The sequence below is a fragment of the Ovis aries genome, chromosome 6 (genome assembly GCF_016772045.2).
Source record: "Ovis aries strain OAR_USU_Benz2616 breed Rambouillet chromosome 6, ARS-UI_Ramb_v3.0, whole genome shotgun sequence".
NCBI lineage: Eukaryota > Metazoa > Chordata > Mammalia > Artiodactyla > Bovidae > Ovis > Ovis aries.
This window is the reverse complement of record NC_056059.1, coordinates 109,331,294-109,350,827: the sequence shown is the minus strand read 5'-3', so window position 1 is coordinate 109,350,827 and position 19,534 is coordinate 109,331,294. Positions and strand designations below refer to the sequence as shown.

General features: G+C 33.0%; 1 protein-coding gene across 7 annotated transcripts in view; it reads left to right on the top strand.

Annotated features, from left to right (window-relative positions):
- RAB28 (RAB28, member RAS oncogene family) overlaps positions 1-19,534 on the top strand; it is a 156,141-nt gene that overhangs the window by 1,324 nt on the left and 135,283 nt on the right. For all 7 annotated transcript variants that reach the window (XM_060416632.1, XM_042251039.2, XM_060416633.1 and 4 more), the window contains exons 2-3: positions 3,409-3,505; positions 8,609-8,697. In XM_060416632.1, coding sequence (XP_060272615.1) covers positions 3,409-3,505; positions 8,609-8,697 — 186 coding nt within the window. The remainder of the gene's footprint in view (positions 1-3,408; positions 3,506-8,608; positions 8,698-19,534) is intronic.

Genomic DNA, 19,534 nt, shown 5'->3' with positions numbered 1-19,534 from the left:
CCACACCTGTCGTTTCTGTCAGTGGCGCCAACGCTGCCTCTGGTCATACTGCTAAAGTTTGTCTCCTTTCTTCTCCCTTCCCTTTTCCCCACCAGAGGCTCCAGAAACGCGGGTTTATTATTGTTACCAGGGTTCTGTTTTCCACTCGGTTTCCGTGTGCCTGGTGTAGTTTGGATGCTGGTTTCTGTGGTAACCACTGCTGATATGTCTTCCCTTGGCACTTGGCACTGCAGCTGTTCGCCTCTTTCGTGCTTAGGGAAAGGTGTCATTCATAGGCAGAGTTTGGAGAATTCTGTTCATTTCTTTCTTGCCATCGTGATTCTTTGTTACTGATTTTTACTGTCGAGGAGAAACAATTCAATATTCTCTGATTACTTTTAAACATTTTGAGGAAGAAAAGAACTTGGGATCACTTTTCTTAGTCAAGTATTAATTATATGACTTTTTGTACGTTTATAACAAGTTTTTGAGTGGATGAATTGCTTTAAATAAGTCAACATTGTTTCTAACACAATACAAACTTTGTTATATTTTTATAGTTTTTCTCATGATTCGTATATGCTTTTGAATGCCTTCTAATTTTTCACTTCCTAAATCTTTTTATCCTTCCCTCATAAAAATTTATTTCCTGTTTAAAATGATAGTGACTATAATACTAATACACCTCAGAAAAAAGACAAAAGTTGTCCATTATCCTATATTCTATCATAATTCTTTAAATTTTTGTTACTTTTTTCTCCCAGTACTCATTTGTTATCATGCATGTATTTCTCAATTGAAATCTGTTCATAACTTTTTACCTCCGTTTTTCCTCTAGCCTGTCATGTATTGTCCTCTTTTTGCTAATTTAGTGTGAATAATTATGACTTTTCATATCTAAAATTCTGTCTAATATGTGACAAAGTGTATTTTTCTCATTCTATATTATGGAATTAGGGATATTATTCTGCTCCAAAGGATACTGGTGTTCTTTGTCATCTTGACTCATCTGTTTTAAAATTGTAAAGATGTTTTTTCTCCCAGAAATTTCTGGATACCAGCATCAGACATCTTACCTTTTTTTCATTGTTCATATGTCAAGCTGCTATTTTTTTCATACCATATTCAGTTTTCAGATTATTGGCAGCTACCGATTCCCATTCTTTTTCTTTTACGGTCTTTTTCTTTTATGAATTCAGCCTCTCTTTCATTCTTACTTGTATCCTGATTTAACTCCTGTCCATTTTTTTCTAGCATCAGGTTTTTTTTTTTTTTTTGCTAGTTCTAATCAGGACATTTTTGTACACCCTTACAAAAGCAATAGAGTATTGCGATGACCACTAACAGTTTATGCAAGAGAAGTTGAGCACCTCCTTCCATTAACACATTTTTCTATTTCTTTCCTGTTTTGATTCCTTTGATTCATACTTTGAATTTTATTATATATTAAAATTTTTTTTGAGGCAAAATATCCTTTTATGGTGTCTTTTCAGTATTAGTAAAGGTAGTGTGGTTAAAAATTGCTAGCAAAAGTTCACCAAACCAAAAAGAAAACTGTAAAGAATCACAGATTTGATAGATGGTTGCTCACTTCATAATTGTTTAAGAAAGGTATTTCTACAATGACTTCTGAGAAATTATCAAATGAGACAGATAACATAATATCTAGATAATTGGAGAGGAAGTGCCTCTTTCCTGCTGATTCAGATGCTCCTCTTTAATTTTTGTAGTAAGATGTCTGGAGATGATGTAAGAACCTATTTTAATATTCGTTGTTCCTAATGACCTACACTTTTGACAAATTATACTTTATTACAATTGAAAATTCTAGTTTTATATGTCTCAAAAGTGTGAGGGTAGGGCTATCAAAATCCAGAAGTCCTATTTTTGGGAAAAGAAACACTCTGCTGAAGTTACATGTGCCTTGCATTTCTCTTAGACTTATGAAAGTGTTTCAACCGTCCATATATTAAACATTTTGAAATATCTGTAATAGTATAAGTAGTGTTAATTACTTTGCTTTAGAACCCTTAGCCTCTTCATAGATAGTTTTGTCCTCTAAGTTAAATGAGTTCAGTGGCATAAACAGGCTAAATAATAAAAGGCTTTAAAAAGGAATGCTTACTTTTTTTTCTTCTGATCTCTCAGTTTTTATATTATCAAGGAAGCCAAATGAATTTTCATTTTGGTGTAGTAAGTTTATTTCTCAGAGTGTAGCAGAACATCTTATGGTACTCAATATATATTTGACCAAATATTTTAGCAATTTCTTACAAATGCTGATTATATAAATATTAGATGAATTGGAATTAGTGTGTGCAAATTGCCATTTATCTGAAAAATATGATTCTTATGTCAAAGGAATTTTAGGGTTTTTTTGAAAGAAAGTTTGGCCCAGTTTTCTTTTGCACTGTCATAATTATAATAAGCTATATGTCATAATTATAATAAGCTATCTTGCAAATTTTAGGTTTCATTATTTTAGGAGTTGACATCTAATTTTACTTTTAAAATAAAAAAGGGTTATTTTTCTTTAACTTTGAGAATCTGTCTTGAAGAGCAGAAAAGCTTCATGACGCTCCCGTTCTCTTCTTTTAGAGGATGTTTACAAATAAATAGTGCATTACAAATGTTTAAGGAATTTTTGAGTTGTTTCACTAGAATGATTAATTATTTGTTTGCATTGGTAAGAAATGGTACTGTAAAGAAACTCTAGACTTTTGAGTGTAACTTTGAATTATTATTTAAAATATGTAGATATATATTGGTTCTAGTTATAATATTCTTGTGACTGTTAAGCTTTCTAGTTCTTGAATGGAATATATTTATTTTTGCCTGCTTAATATTAATCTTAAAAATTTCAATTTCTTCATTTAAAATATAAATACTATCAGTTCTATAGAATCATTTTCATTTACATGCAGAGAAAAATTAGACACATTTCTTAGGGGGGAAAAAAGAAATTGTATAAACAGGTTCTCCTTTCCTTAATTAGTTTTACTTCTTATTAGCTGAGGACACAAACTACTCAGATGTTTGACCTCAGAAATGAAACATCTGTGAAAGTTGTGTTGAGCTGATATATGGGGACATATAAAATTCAGATCTTTAATCATGTTGTTTTAGTTTTCTCTGTTGATAAATAGAAATTCTAATTTCTAGAAAGGAATAGGAGGTTGATAGTTAGGAGATATAAAGAGATTTAGCTGATTAGTGTGTTGTTGCCACTGATAGCTGGTTGGCAAGTGAAATATACCTGGTGGAATGAAAAGTCCCTCTTCCTCTTGTAATTGATTAGAACTGCTTAAAGTTGCTTGGTATAATTGGGGTATAAATATTAAGATTACTTAATAAGATATAGTAGTGATTTTGTTTGCATTTCTAAAGCCGAATACATTAATTTTGATATTCTGTGCATCAATTTTTTAGACCTCCTTAGCTACCTGTTTTGCTCAAGAAACTTTTGGGAAACAATACAAACAAACTATAGGATTGGATTTCTTTTTGAGAAGAATAACATTGCCAGGTAAGAGACTAAAATGTCTTAACATAGAAAGTTGTTCACATCTGACGATAAGAGACATAAGCAGAAATGTGTAACATTCAGGTACTGTTTCTGTGTGAAAATATATGTAATCAGTAAATGTGTCTTAGGGAGGTTCTTTCATCAGCATCTATCGTGAAGACATACTGTTCGTGTGTGTAAGGAAAAAGTTTATATACTCCCCACGCTACACTGTTTTTGACCGTTGCACATTTTTTGAGGATAAACAATAGTTGCTTATAAAATTCTAACCTTAAAAACAAAATCAAATGCCATATAATTATCAACAGATATTGTATAAACTAAATGTGAGAAGACTGGAAAGGATTATTTTTTTAAATGTTATTTTGATTAGCCTCTGCTTCAGTTTTTTGTTTGAGAGAAAGTTGGAACAGAAGTATAATGTAGCTATGGAACTTCTGTGCTCTAATATGTGAATGCTGTTTTATGCAAGGCAGCATGAAATTGCTGGCATTTAATAGACCACTAAAATTTAGGGTCCCTAGGCACTCATAAAAATACAGTTTGAGCATTCAAGATGTTTCAGTTCACCATGCAAAGAAACTATTTAGATGCCAGTCGCAGCACATTTTGTGGGAAATACAGGGAAATAATAACAAAAAAAGAGTGGTTTCTGTTTTAAGTTAGTTTCTGAACAATTGGGGCTTTAAAATGCTCTGTCCATTCACTTGTGCTTAAATTATGTGTTTAAAGTATTTTATTAAAAGCAGTTTGTCTTGATTGACTTCATAAACCAGTCAATCTCTCTTCTCTCTGAGGAAACACATTTGAATAAAAACAGTTGCAAGTGTAGTGTCAGATTCATATACTGGACCATGAGTGATATAGTGGGAAGGGGTTTAATAAATTCTAATATGATTGAACTATGTTAGTCTCTCAAATACAACTCTCTATGAATGTTTTAGAACAGCTAATGCAAACTCTTGGTAATTGAAGGTATTCTGCATATCTCACTAGTAATATGCTCTGTTATATTTTGATGGTTGTTACTCGACTACCAATGAAAAATAAGAAGAAGAAGATATAATTTCAGAAATGAATTCCAATTATCCATTACTAAGTTATTGTTCAAAAAGAGGTTTAATGAGAAACGTGTGTATTTTGTTTCATTTGTATTTTTGTATGTATTAAAAACTGAAAATTTCCTTTTTATTATTAGCTTATGGATAGGTTAATGCTGATATAAATAGAATATTTATCCCAATCACTAGCAGAATACATGTAGAAATCAGATAATATATTTACTGAAAACTTATTTTACAACAGTTTCTTCAGAGATGCCAGCTGTACGCAGAGAACCTCAGTATGTATTTAATTACTGTTTTGTTTCAGTGCTAACTAGCAGAAGCACTAACTTTCTGTATTATGAATATTATTTAATTTTTCTGATTTTTCAGTTCAAAGACTTAAGTAAAGGAGCAAGCACCTATTCAGACATTAAAAACATTTTAAAGCTGATTCTAAACATTTTATATGTGTAATACATGTTGATGATTTCTAGTTCTTTGCACAATACCAGCCATTTTTGAATTTTGATGACTTTGTAAAAAGTATTTGTTATTTTTGAAATCCAAATTTATAATATATTTTAGAGTAGAAAGTACGTAGGTTAAAGAAATGACACTAGGAAATGCATACTCTTATTGAATGTATGTTTTAATTTTCCTGATTAAGCTTTTATTTTGATGGGCAGAGTTCCAGAAAAAAATTTTTTTTATATAAAGCAGTTGATTTTATTCTGTTTAGTGGATTTAAAATTATTGTATAAATATTAGTAGGAAAAAGTTGTAGTTTGATTTGATATTAATAGGTATATTAAGAAATAAGATGAATAAATTAAAGGTTTATAGTATACCCTTTGTATAGTTTAATTTTAATTCCTTGTGCCCAGTGATTAATATTTGTATCATTTGCTGAAACATTATAGGCAGCATTATTAAATTTATGGTGTAGCAGCACAGAAGGCAAATCTAGTATTTATTAGTATTCTAGTGAGTCTTCTATCCATTCAGATCCTTAGAGGTGTAATACCTCCTGTCCATCTACTGACATTCTCTTCATGCAAGTTTTCAAGGTCATTACTTTGCAAATACTCATCCATGTTAGTATATTTCATGATCTGGTATGCTGTATAGTCTGGATGCAACCACTGTGCAGATTTTACTGCTTAAAATAGTGTATCTGTTAGTCAGAGATTCTGCTGATAGAGCTTCTTAAGAGCCTAGTCAAAATACTTTCAGGAAGCTTGTGGGTACAGTCCAGTAAACAGCGTTCTACTGTGAAAAGGATTTCTAAGTCTTTAGTACAAGAAGTGGGCAGACTTGTGTTTTTAGTTCCATCTTGACTATGCAGCACTTTAAGTAAGGTTAACCAAGGCACCAAGTGTACTTTTACAAGGTCACTGTTGAATCCTCTTGGTGGCTTTGATTCATACCAAAAGCAACTTACCTGTATTTTGTCACCTCATTTATTTATTTTTTTCCCTAGTTAAATGTCATTTCTTACAGAGGAGCAGGAGTAGCATTTTGCATTTAGGATTAGATTGCTGACAGTTTCCTCCTTAACATTCTTTATTAGTTAGAAATTTATTTTAATGGATTCTAGGATTTTAAAAATTTTGCAATGTTGATTATTTGAAAATTCTTAAATAGTTTTATGGGCTTGTCATTTTGAAAGTATACCAGAAGACTTAATATATTTTTGCTTGTTAGAACTAAAGGGAATATTAATTTGAATTCTGTATTATTTCCCAAATAGGAGGAACTCTTGATTTATTCTTATGTGTTAATAAGCATAAAATTCAAATGTGGAGTTGAAAATACATTTCTTGATACATGAAATAACCATGAAGTTAATATCATTTGTTGAAGCTGTTAACAAGAAAAGTTGTTTGTTTTTTGGTTAGCATTGTATATTAGTAGGTTATTAGTAATACACAGCTATTTTTATCTGAGGCACTAGAATATGTATATTAAAGAAAAACAAGCCAAGAACAACAAATAGTGTTTATTTGGAAAGGTATGGATTTAACAATTATTCCCTCAATATTGGAATATAAACCTCTCAGGTGGGAGATAGTTGAATAAATGATTTTAAGTCTTGAAATTATGTTGTCAGAATTTAAAAGTATGTAGTGAAGATGATACTTCTAAAGTTATAGATAGGATAGGGTCTAAATATCAGAATGTAAAGGAAAAAAGCTTCATATTTCTTGATATAAAGTTAAGTTTATTGACCTTGAAGAAAATGATATTAAATGCCCTTTATTAAGTTTGCCTAAAATCTTTAAAAAGTTAACACTGTTGAGGACTGCTTTTTGAAGTAAACATTAACTAAAGAGTCTTGTTAGTAAAATGAATAGAGTACTGCCTGTTTATCTAGAGGCTCCTGAAACTATATGACATTCTTCTAGTGTCAACTAGCCCTTTCTCCCCTGCTTAATTTGAGACAGCATTGTAGCACAGTGAATTTTGAATTTAGATTTCTTAATTTTCTAGAATTTAATTTTCTTAATTAAATTTTCTTAAAATTTCTTAAAAATTTAGATTTTTAAGATACTAGCTTTATACAAGTTGTTGGGTGAGAATTCATCTGTGATGTTTTGGTTTTTGTGTTTGTAGAGCTCTAAGAACACTTCAGTCATTACTCTGTGAGTGTTGAAAGTGTGTATATGTGGGAAAGATGACTGGTGATAAACTTCAGTAGCTCTCATTAATGCTAATGGAAGTTCCTCATGTAAATCCTGCAGGTTGGCAGATGGAACAGAACTACATCCAGATAATGGAAAGGTTGTAATACAGACCCTACAAAACTTAGAGTTAAGGGTAAAAGTTGACTGGTTAATCTAGTGTTGTACTTTCCAGTTGCTAAGTTGAATGGTGTGACTAACATTCTCCAATTTTAGTGTTTTGCATTGGTATAAAAATTCCTATCTATATAACATTTTTTGGTTTGTTTTTGAAGTGAGACTAGTCTTTTAGTATCTAAGATTTTGAGTTTTCCTGATTTGCAAATCATTCAGAAAGATACATTTTTGGTGTGGGAGCTCATTTTGAAGGTGCTGATTGAGATTCTGTCCACATTTGGAGAAAACAGCATAATTTTATTAGGAGAAACAGTCTGAAATGTTAAAATACAAAGCATATTGAACTTGGTCTTTAAATTTTGTTGTTTAGTCACTAATTGCATTAATAATAGAGAATAAAAATAAATTTATAAATTTATAAATTTTTTATCAAGTAAATATTTTGCAAAATGGATGAAAGAATTTTAAAGATTGCCTTTTAGTAATTTAGAATGCTTTTATAATGTTTGTATGGGAAAGAGACTTGTGAAATCATCAAATAGATTTATTTTATTTTATGAGGGCTTTGAAGCACATATTATAATTAGTTTCAGTTGACTGCTTTGAACAGATATAAATGCATCATAACAATTTGTGATATCCTGGGTATGCTCCTACATCAGTTCTGAATAGGGCTGTCAAAATGTTTATATTTTATAAGTTAAATTTGAAAACATGTAATTTTAAAATTATGTTCACTATTGTATATAGTAGCTGACATTCAAATTTAAAACTTCATTCGAATTGAAACCTTGAGATCATTTTTGTAGTGTGTTGGTAATTTGTGAGTTTTATTTAGAATCTGTAGAGTTTAGAAGTTACAGCAAAATTCATTATATGCAATAAGGTAAATTTCAGTTTTAATTTTTAAATTATATCTTACTCCACACTCAAGTGCTGTATTGTTTTAGTCTCTGTATAAGAAAAAAAAAATTTTAAGGTTTAAGATGGTTGTGAATTAAAACTTTATTTATTTTCTTTTGTTTTGGAGGTGATTATAAATGTGGTTGCATGGAACTGGGGTAAAGTGTAAACCTAAATTCCCCACTGTTAATCTCTTTTGACAGCATTATTTCACAATTCCACTTACGTGAACATGCAGAATAAACATGCACATTAGGTTCAGAGTTTATCACTGTGACTTAATGTTCTGTGAAACTGTATTCGGTTGTTACATTGTTCCTGTTTTTCTTATTTTTATATTCTGTTTTATACTGTAGGAAGCTTGAATGTTACTCTTCAAGTTTGGGACATAGGAGGGCAGACAATAGGAGGCAAGATGTTGGATAAATATATCTACGGAGCACAGGTATGAAATGAATTCTGTGATTATTCCAATACTGAATATACTCTGCTTACAAGCACATAGACAGATATATGCACACACCACACACACATATGCTGTTTCTACCTTGATTTTTACATCATATGTATGGAGACTGGTTTTACATTTGTGCTAATCCTTTTATTTCATCCTCCCTCAGAGTCGTGTTTGGAATGATTTGGGTCAGGGAACTGGGTTAATCTTAATAGCTTTCATATGCTACTTGTATTACTAATATTACTGTTAGAAGTTTAATACATGTAGTAATAAATGATATTTTGATATTTAGTAACTGATTTTGGTCATATTCACCACTTACAGAATATATAAATTGAATGAGAATTATTAGAGAGGAAAATTTAATTTCATTTTAAATTGTAAGGACAAAAAACATATATATGTATATAATTTTTATGATGAATTAGTTTCTTAAATATTTATAAGTGTTCAGATTTAATAGATATATCAGAAAACTAAGTATGACTAACTGTATATATGAAGCACATACAGTTTTTTAACGTGATAGTCATGTGCAGTGTGTGTTCAGAAGAAAGTATGTAGAATAAGAAAAACTACTTGAATAATTATATAATAAAAATTCTTTGGCAACATGAGCTTATATAGATATATAGATTTTAAAATTAAATTATGCTAATAGAAAATATACATAGTAATCATTAATGTACTTAATTATTGACATGCTGTTTTTTTGCTCTTTCTTCCACTTTGAGTTAGTGTGTATCTTTCACATCATCATGAGGTATTGGAGGGTAATAGTCATGATTCTCATTTAGTTCTTTGTTGGAGTTTGATGTTTTAAGTGGAGAATCATAACTTGGTTATGTGGAACTGTGTTGCTCATAAAAAAATGAATCTAGAAAATGAAGGCAGAGTTTTAAGCACTCTTCTATATGATGTTTGATGCTTAACAAATATCATTGCCTTAATTTTGGATGGAAAATAGATTCTGAGTTATTTTCTAAAATATGCAGAGAAGGCTGAGGCTCACATGGTTCTTGATCATGTCTGAAGGCCCTTGAGCTGTGTGCTTGCCTTGTTGACGTATAGATTAGGCTTTTAGGACTCCTCTTCGCCATTTCTTCTGCATGTTCTTTGTCTCCTGGAAAAAATTTCACCTGTGACCATATGACTTAATATTTTATGCCTGTTCATTTTCCTCTTAGAAAATATGTCTCAAGTTTTTGTGTCTGGCTTTTTTATTGTTGTTTCTTTCTATTTTAAACTGATCATGTTTAAAGTAGATAGCAAGGCAAAGAAAAATTATTGGACAGAGGTTTGTAGAAAGCCACAGTCCTTGTTTCATTCACCTAGTTGGTAAAATAGGATTTGAAAAATGACAGTTTCTTTTCTTTTTGCTCCATTAAAATCTATCTACATGGACACATATTTGGTTTAAAAAAAATGAGAATTAGATTAGTCAAGCTTCTAATGATATTTGACTCTGAATGTAAAATAGAATAACTTTTTATGGTTCATAGATATATCTAGAGTTAGTGGTGAATGGGAAGTTTTTATGCATCTCAGAGTAAATAATATAATACTCGATTAAAAATTTTTTTTCATTTAAAAATTAGGGGAATATCATGTGTGTGGATTAGACTCTCTTAATTTTACCTTACTCCAAATCATTTAAAAATTTGATATATTTAGTGTTGGTTAAAACAAAATTTATCAAATTTGTTATTCGATTTATAGGAATTTAAAGTTTATTAATATTATAAAATTATTATATAAAATTAATATTGATATGAAATTCACATAGTATACAAACAAACATTTTCAAAATGTATAACCAGTGATGTTTAGTACATTTACAATGCTGTGTGACCATCCCCTCAAATCTTTATAGTTCTTTACAGTGTGTGTTTCATGCTATTATGTAGCTGGTTAAAGTCAGTAGACATTCATGGGCAAATTTGTAGAAATTTTGAAAACTTCCATCATCTTTGAGAATAGTTGAGTTTAGTAAAATGTCTGTATTCATTTCTAATGTAATTCATATTTTGGGAGAAAGAGAATGTCACATGAGATTTCTATTTTGAAGGTACTTGTTGATTTTATTTTTGACAGTGCCTTACATTGTTTATATATTATAATCTCTGTAAAGCATATACCTTGGTTTATTTAAACAATGCAGTAAAGTATTTCTAGGAAGTGCATGAACATTTTCATGAAATCATTCCAGGAAAGTAGAAATTCTGAAATGATAAAATGAATTGTCATAAATTTTTTCTGCTTTCCAGAGATTCTAAGTTAAATGCTATATAAAAATACAATAAAGTACAGTAGTTTCTTTTGTTAAAATATATGTAAACTTTTTTACCCAGACCAGAGAAGCTTTGACTACAGTTCTTTACTATAAATTGGGAGAAATGTTACTTTTAAAAACAATGCTTTCATAAACATTTTAATAGTGTTTAATGTAGATTTGTGTCTAGAATCATTGTAGATGCTGTATATTGCCCATCTAATGAATACTTCAGATTTTTGTGCACATGCTATAGGGTAGAAATCTTTGAGAAATGTTTTGACAAGCTGTTTTGAGGACATCGGTATAATGAATTATTTAGGGTTTTGTTCTACGTTCTCTAACTTATATAATGTGTATGGAAAGAATTATACATAATTGGACTATTACGCTATGAATCTGTTTTTTTTTAAAGCATTTTTTATCATCCAGGAAGAAGTTTATTTGTTGGCTAGGAATTAACTTAGATTCAAATCAAACTGATTGTTTTACCTTCTTCACTTTTTACTGTCTTTACTTTTTCTCAACCAGCAGCATTGAATTTTAGTGATAGTGTATTGAATAGTGTTGGTTAAAACAAAATCGAATTGACATCCAAGAAAACTCGTGAAGTATTTTGTCAAAAACTAGTTCTAAGAATTGAAGTACGTCCCAGTTAAATTCCCTGATTTTAAATTAACTTAAAATTTTCTAGGAGTCTTCAGAAAGATGTTATAGGCTATTTTTCATAGTGGTTGCAAGCAAACACACAGCACATAGTGTTTAGTGCCGTGTAACCTGTGGCTAACAGAGGCTAATAACAAACCTCAGAGAAGGACTGGATGTTTCGTTTTTGTAGCTCTTTCCGCCCTGGAATCTAAGTGGTTTGCAAACACTGCTCTACTGAGTATAAACTCAATGAAGTGTAGTCATTTGTGAGGTAGAAGAACATAACTACTATTGTGTGCCAGTGCCCCACGCAGATGAGCCACCTTGTTAACCACCAACAAAAGGATATGGTGCTTGTATGACAGCTGGGGAGATGGCAGATCTTGAACTTGGACTCCCTGAGACTCTGCTGTCTTTTACTTTGAATGTTTTTCTAGTTGGATATTTGCCAACTTGTAACTGATTATATTTACAGTCCTCTCTTGCATTAGTGTTGCTTCTTACAGGTTGTACTTATATAGTAAAATATATGTTATTATGACTATTGTATAATCTATATGATTTAATTCATTTCTATATTTAATTAAAATCTAAAGTAGATTATTTGTTGTACAAATAAGCAAGTAAAAATACCTGCATTTTGGGAGTGAGGAACCTTTCACTAAGTTGTATATATTGTATCTGTTAAATTTTAGAACTAAGTTTTGAAATACCTGATAATATTGTTAAGTGCTGCCACAGTGTTTGTTATTTCAAGACTGCTATTCATTATTCCTTTGAAAATGGTGTCCATTTGATTTACCGACTCATCAAACTTATTTCGCATAGTGATAAGTGAAGCAGATGAAAACAAAGTGCTATCTAATATTATGTAGGTATCTACTAAAAGTCTTAAGGTTTATAAAGAGAAGAGTTTTTTTTTTTTTTTTTTTTACAATGGTGAAGTTAAGACAGAAAAATAGAGAAATTTTTATGAAGAGTTTATTAAGATGTAGAAGGACTAATTAAACTTAAGAGTGTGATTTCCAAAAGTCATGGCAGAAAGATTTGGAAAGAAGAGGAGCATTTGGAGGGTCAGTTAGGAAGAGGAAGCGCAGGGCAGGATAGGGATGAAGACATACGTAGCAGAAGGATAAATGGTGGACAGATGTTTGATAGAAGAGGGTATCAGGGACATGAGACATGGTGGTGGGTTTAGATGGCTGCAAGGTTGCCAAGAGACAGTTATTTCCAGCAGTTCCCTGGAGATTCGTCTCAGAGTTCAGTTGTTGCCGAAATGTGTTGCATTTCAGAGGGAGTTGTACTTTCTGATAGTTTTCTGGAAGAGAGCTGGATTGATTGATGTGGTGAGAGACTCAGGGCTTTGAGGTGCTTGTATGATAGGCTCCCAAAGAGGTGAGTACTTAGAGGTCTGACTTTGGTGTGCTGAAGCTGGTGGGTAGAAGCTCTGGGAGTCTGTGGCAGCTTGTATGAGTTTTGGCAGTTTGTGTGTTTCAAAGAATTGATTCATTTCATCTGTGTTCTCAAATTTTTGGCCGTGAAGTTGTTCATATTATTCCTTCATTATTATTTTAATGTCTACGGGAATCAGTAATGATCCCTCATTAATTTGTGTCTCTTTCTCAGTCTCTCTCTCTCTCTGTCTCTGGTCAGCCTGGCTAGAGGTTATCAGCTTTTGCTTTTGTTAATTTTCTCTATTGTTTTCATCTTTCCAGTTTCATTGATTTCTGCTCTAATTTTTATTATTTTTTCTTCTGTTTGTACTAAGTTTAAATTCCTCTTTTCCCTTAGTTTCCTAAAGTGGAAGCTTAGATTTTTGATGTTTCTTCTTGTGATATATGTATCACAAGAGATATATATATCACAAGATATATGTGTTACAGTCAGTGCTCTATATTTTCTTCTAAGCATGTTTTTGCTGTATCTTCAAGTTTTGATAGATTGTATTTTATGTAAGATATTTTAAGTGTCTCCTGGGACTTCTTTTTTTTGACCCATGTGTTATTTAGAAGTATGTTTAATTTCCAAATATTTTGAGTTTTCGCAGCTATCTTTCTGTTATTGATTTCTAGTTTAATTCCATTGTAATCTAAGAACATGCTTGGTATGATTTCTATTCTTATAAATTTTGTTAAGTATGTTTTATGGCGCAGAATGTGAATGTTTGATGAATGTTTCATACAAACTTGAGAAGAGTGTACATTTTAATGCTGTTGGATGGACTTTTATAAATGATGAGATTAGATAAAGCTGATTGTTAGTGTTGTTCAGGTCAACTTTCTGACTTTCTGCTTGCTTGGTGTATCAATTAATGAAAAAGAGGTATTGATATCTTCAACTGTGCTAATGGATCTGTGGGTTTTGAATTCCATACAGTTCTGTCAGTTTTGGCCTCCATATTTTGATATTCTGTTGTTAAGTGTATATACACAAAGGATTATTATGTTTTCTTGGAGAATTAACCCCTTTATCATTATGCTGATCTTTATAAAACCTCATGATTTCCCTTATTCTGAAGTCTGCTTTGTCTGAAATTTATATAGCTACTGCATCTTTCTTTTTGCTTGTGTTACATGATATTTCTTTATCCCTTAATTTTTAACCTGTATCTTTGTATTTAAAGTGTGTTTCCTATAGGCAACATACAATTGAGTCTTGTTTTTCTGGAGTTTGTGTCTTGCAGCTCTTTCAAATATAGCCTTTTACTTATACTTGGAGGCCTTTTGGTGTGTGGTGAAGTATGGAGGAGGGGAAACATTCTGTACCCTTATGATTAAGTCACAGCCTTGTGTGACGTAAGCATTTGTGCCCTTGAAAATGTCTTTTAATTGGTAGATTTAGACTGTTCACAGTTAAAGTGTTGATTGACATAGCTGGGTTCATAGCTTTCATGTTTTTTTCTGACCTTGTAATTGTTTCCCTCCTCTCCTTTCTGTCTTTTCTCATTTTAGTTGAGCATTTTATCTCTTCTCTTAGCCTGTCAATTATACTTAAACGTGAAACGTGAAGTCGCTCAGTCATGTCCGACTCTTTGCGACCCTGTGGACTGTATGTAGCCTACCAGGCTCCTCTGTCCATGGGATTCTCCAGGCAAGAATACTGGAGTGGGTTGCCATTTCCTTCTCCAGGGGATCTTCCCGACCCAGGGATCGAACCCAGATCTCCCACATTGGAGGCAGACGCTTTAACCTCTGAGCCACCAGGGAAGCCCATTCTTTTTTAAGTAATTGCTCTGGAGTTCACAATATACATTTTAAACTAATCTAAGTCCATTTTCATACAATATTACATTGCTTCCTGTGCAGTTGATAAAATATTTCATAAAAGAATATTCTCAGTTCATCTCTGCTGTCCCTGACGACATCAGTGTCTTTCATTTCATATGCTATAATATAATCACTCAGTACATTAAATAGTTATATTTTAGATTAATTAAGAATAAGACAAATAAATGATTTTATTTTACCTTTCCTTGTTGCTTCTCTGATATGCTTCCTTTCTTTATATGGAACTGAGTTTCTGACGTGTATCATTTCCTTATTCTTGAAGAACCTCTTTTAACATTTCTTCCTAGGCAAGTCTTTTGGCTGTGAATTCTCTCAATTTTTGTCTGAGTAAGTCTTTTTTCTTCCTTACTTATGAAAGATAATCTTACATTTGAAATTTTAGATTTGTCCTTGTCTTCATTTCAGTGCTTTAAATATTTCATGTCATTCTTGCCTTACTTGTGTGGTTTCAAATGAGAAATTCTGTATAATTCTTATCCTTGTTCTTCTACAGATAGGGTATTCCCTCGCTCCCCTCAGCTTCCGCCTTCTACCTTTTCTTAAGATTTTCCCTTTGTTTTTTGTTTTATAGAGTCTTAAGTATATGATATGCCTAGGTGTAGATATTTTTGTATTTATCCAACTTGGTGTTTTCTGAGATTCTTGGAACTGTGGTTTTGTGTCTAATTAATTTTGGCAATTTCTTGGCTATTATTACTTCACATATTTCTTAAGTTTCATCTTCTCTTTCTGATATTCTAGTCCCATGTATGTACACATTCAGAGTTGTCCCACAGTTCTTTGATATTCTATTTTATTCATTCTCTTTTCTCTTTTCATTTCAGTTTTGTAAGTTTCTGTTATGTTCAAATTTGCTGATTCTTTCCTAGGTTGTGTCTAGTCTACTGATGAGCCCATCAGTGGTCTTATTTCTGTTATAGTATCTTTGATATCTGACATTTCCTTTTAATTGTTCTTTAGAGTTTCCATCTCTTTGTGTACTTTACTCACCCGTTCTTTCAGTTTTCTATCTTTTCCATTAGAGTCTTTAAAATATTATTCACAACTATTTTAAATTCCTGGTCTGATCATTCCAAAATCTGTCTCATGTTTGACTCTGGTTCTAATGCTTGCTTTTCTCTTCAAACTGCCTTTTAGTATGATGCCTTCTAAATTTTTGTTGAAAACTAGACAAGATGTATGGACTGTTCAGTTCAGTTCAGTTGATCAATCGTGTCCTGCTCTTTGTGAACCCATGGACTGCAGCACACCAAGCTTCCCTGTGCATCACCAACTCCTGGAGCTTGCCCAAACTCATGTCCATTGAGTCAGTGATGCCATCCAACCATCTCATCCTCTGTCATCCCCTTCTCCTCCTGCCTTCAATCTTTCCCAGCATCAGGGGCTTTTCCATTGAGTCATTTCTTTGTATCCGGTGGCCAAAGTATTGTAGTTTCAGCTTCAGCATCAGTCCTTCCAAAGAATATTCAGGACTGATCTCCTTTAGGATGGACTGGTTGGATCTCCTTGCAGTCCAAGGGACTCTCAAGAGTATTCTTCAACACCACAGTTCAAAAGCATCAGTTCTTCGGCACTCAGCTTTCTTTATGGTCCAACACTGACATCCATACATGGCTACTGGAAAAACCATAGCCTTGACTAGACAGACCTCTGTTGATATAGTAATGTCTCTGCTTTTTAATATGCTGTCTAGCTTTGTTATACCTTTTCTTCCAAGGAGCAAGCGTCTTTTAATTTCATGCAGTCACCATCTGCAATGATTTTGGAGCCCCCCAAAATAAAGTCTGTCACTGTTTCCATTGTCTCCGCATCTATTTGCCACGAAGTGATGGGACCAGATGCCATGATCTTGGTTATTTTGAATGTTGAGTTTTAAGCCAGCTTATTCACTCTCCTCTTTCCCTTTCATCAGGAGGCTCTTTAGTTCCTCTTCATTTTCTGCCATAAGGGTGGTATCATCTGCATATCTGAATTTATTGATACTTGACCTGGGAATCTTGATTCCAGCTTGTGCTTCATTCAGCCCAAGATTTCGCATGATGTACTCTGCATAGAAGTTAAATAAGTAAGGTGATATATGCACTCCTTTCCCCATTTGGAACCAGTCTGTTGTTCCATGTTCAGTTCTAACTGTTGCTTCCTGACCTGCATACAGGTTTCTCAGGAGGCAGGTAAGGTGGTCTGGTATTCCCATCTCTTTAAGAATTTTCCACAGTTTATTGTGATTCACACAGTCAAAGGCTTTGGCATAGTCAATAAAGCAGAAGTAGGTGTTTTGCTGGACTTCTCTTGCTTTTTTTGTGATCTGACAGATGTTGGCAATTTGATTTCTGGTTCCTCTGCCTTTTCTAAATCCAGCTTGAACATCTGGAAGTTGTCAGTTCACATACTGTTGAAGCCAATCTTGGAGAATTTTGAGCATTTCTTTGCTAGCATGTGAGATGAGTACAATTGTGTGGTAGTTTGAAAATTCTTTGGCATTGCCTTTCTTTAGGATAAGAGCTCAAATAAATAGCCTTTTAATTAACTTGAGGTTGTGTCTTAATTTGGCCAGGAGTTGTTCTGTGCTTAATGCTTACTGAAGCTTTAAATGCCAGAGACATGAAATGCTCTTAGTGTCCTTGTTTTTTTTCCTCCCCTGTCTTTTTGTGCGTCTTGAACTCTTCCTTAGTTGGAGTGTGTGTCTTGCAGCTCTTTCAGATGTAATCTTCCTCTCTTATCCTGGAGCCCTATTGATGTGTGGTGAAGTATGGAGGGAGGGAAACATTCTATACTCTTATGATTAAGTCACAGCCTTGTGTGACTTCAGGATTTGTGTCCTTGGGCTATGACTTTCATAGATATCTTTTAGCCTTTCTCATTTATGTGATATAGGTGGGCTAGAAGGGGCTGAAGTTGGAAAATGCCTGTGATAGAAGACTCTGATTAAAGTTTTTTCCTGGAAAGTATGCCTTTTTTTGGACAATGCTCTGGGCATATTTTACAGTGGTTACTTTCTCTTTCCTCCTACCAGAGCTATGAGGGTATTTTTCTTGATTCTTCACCATGGGTAAAACCCATGAAAGTATGAAGGTATCCCAAAAAGTATGTCTTCCAGGAGTTTCTGATCCTTAGGCTAGACCATGCTCAGACTTCAGCAGTTTGTCAAAATTACCATTTAAGTATGTCTACTATTTACTGGTTCTAGTGACTTTTGTTCCAGGTAAGCAGGATTTTGATGGTGACTTTTGGGATTCACTCCTCTTTCTCCGGATTTCAGGATGTCAATTTGCCCTACAAACTCAGCTGTCTGTTTGGTCTAAAAAAAAGTCTTTGATTTTCCGTTTGTCCAGCTTTTTTTCTTAATGTAAGGACAAATGTGATGACTTCCAAACTCTTTACATGTCTGAGCTGAAACCGAAAGTCCTAGAACTTCTTTTGCTTTAATGTCTTTGGCTTTCTCATTTTCCTTTCTCAGTTTTTCACCACATTGATGTGATTCAAAACTGGTGCAAAGTTGTCATTTTAGGAGCAAAGATAAGAATCATAATTTTTCATTAAGTGATATTGAAAAAGGGATATATGAATCGATAGATATTTGGGTTGCTAGATTAATGGAAAGGTGTTTTTCTTTCTTTCTTTCTTATGAGTCGTGGACCAATTCATAGGTATTGCTGATTGGAGAATATTGGGATACATCAGTTTAGATGAGAAATTGGCAAACTTCCTTAAGGAACTAGATAGAAAATATTTTACGTTTTACAGGTCAGACTCTGTTGTGGCTACACAACTTTGCCCTCATAGTGCAAAAGCAGCCATTGATAAAACTTAAACAAGTGAGTGTGACTAGGTGTCAATAAAACTTTATTTGTAAATATAGGCTATGAGCTGAATTTGACCTTGGGGCCATAGTTTACCGATTCCTAGTCTAGATCAGTTATAGTTTTTATTCTTTGGCTCTGGTCTCGTACTGATTATCAAAAGATGCTGGCCATGTTTTATTTGCATATATTCTATTATGTTCAGATATTGATCCATGTTGTGATGACTATTTTAATATATTACTTAGGAGAGTTCTAAAAATTTTCAGGTTTAAGAGGCACCATAGGTCAAAATTACTGCAGATGGTGACTGCAGCCATGAGATTAAAAGATGCTTGCTTCTCAGAAGGAAAGCTGACAAACACAGACAGTGTGTTAAAAAGCAGAGACATCACTTTGCTGACAAAGGTCCATACAGTCAAAGCTATGGTTTTTCCAGTAGTCACATATAGATGTGAGAGTTAGACCATAAAGAAGGCTGAGCGCCCAAGAATTGATGCTTTCAAATTGTGGTATAGGAGAAGACTCTTGAGAGTCCCTTGGACTGCAAGTATATCAAACCAGTCAATTATAAAGGAAATCAACCTTTCCTTCAGCGGAAGCTGAAGCTCCCAAATTTGGCCACCTAAGGAAAAGAGCATTTCATTGGAAAAAACCCTGACCCTGGGAGAGGTTGAGGACGAGGAGAAGGGGGCCACACAGTATGAGATGGTTAGATAGCATCACCTACTCAATAGATATGAATTTGAGAAAACTCTGGGAGATAGTGAAGGGCACGGAAGCCTGGTATGCTTCAGTTCATGGGGTCACAAAGAGTT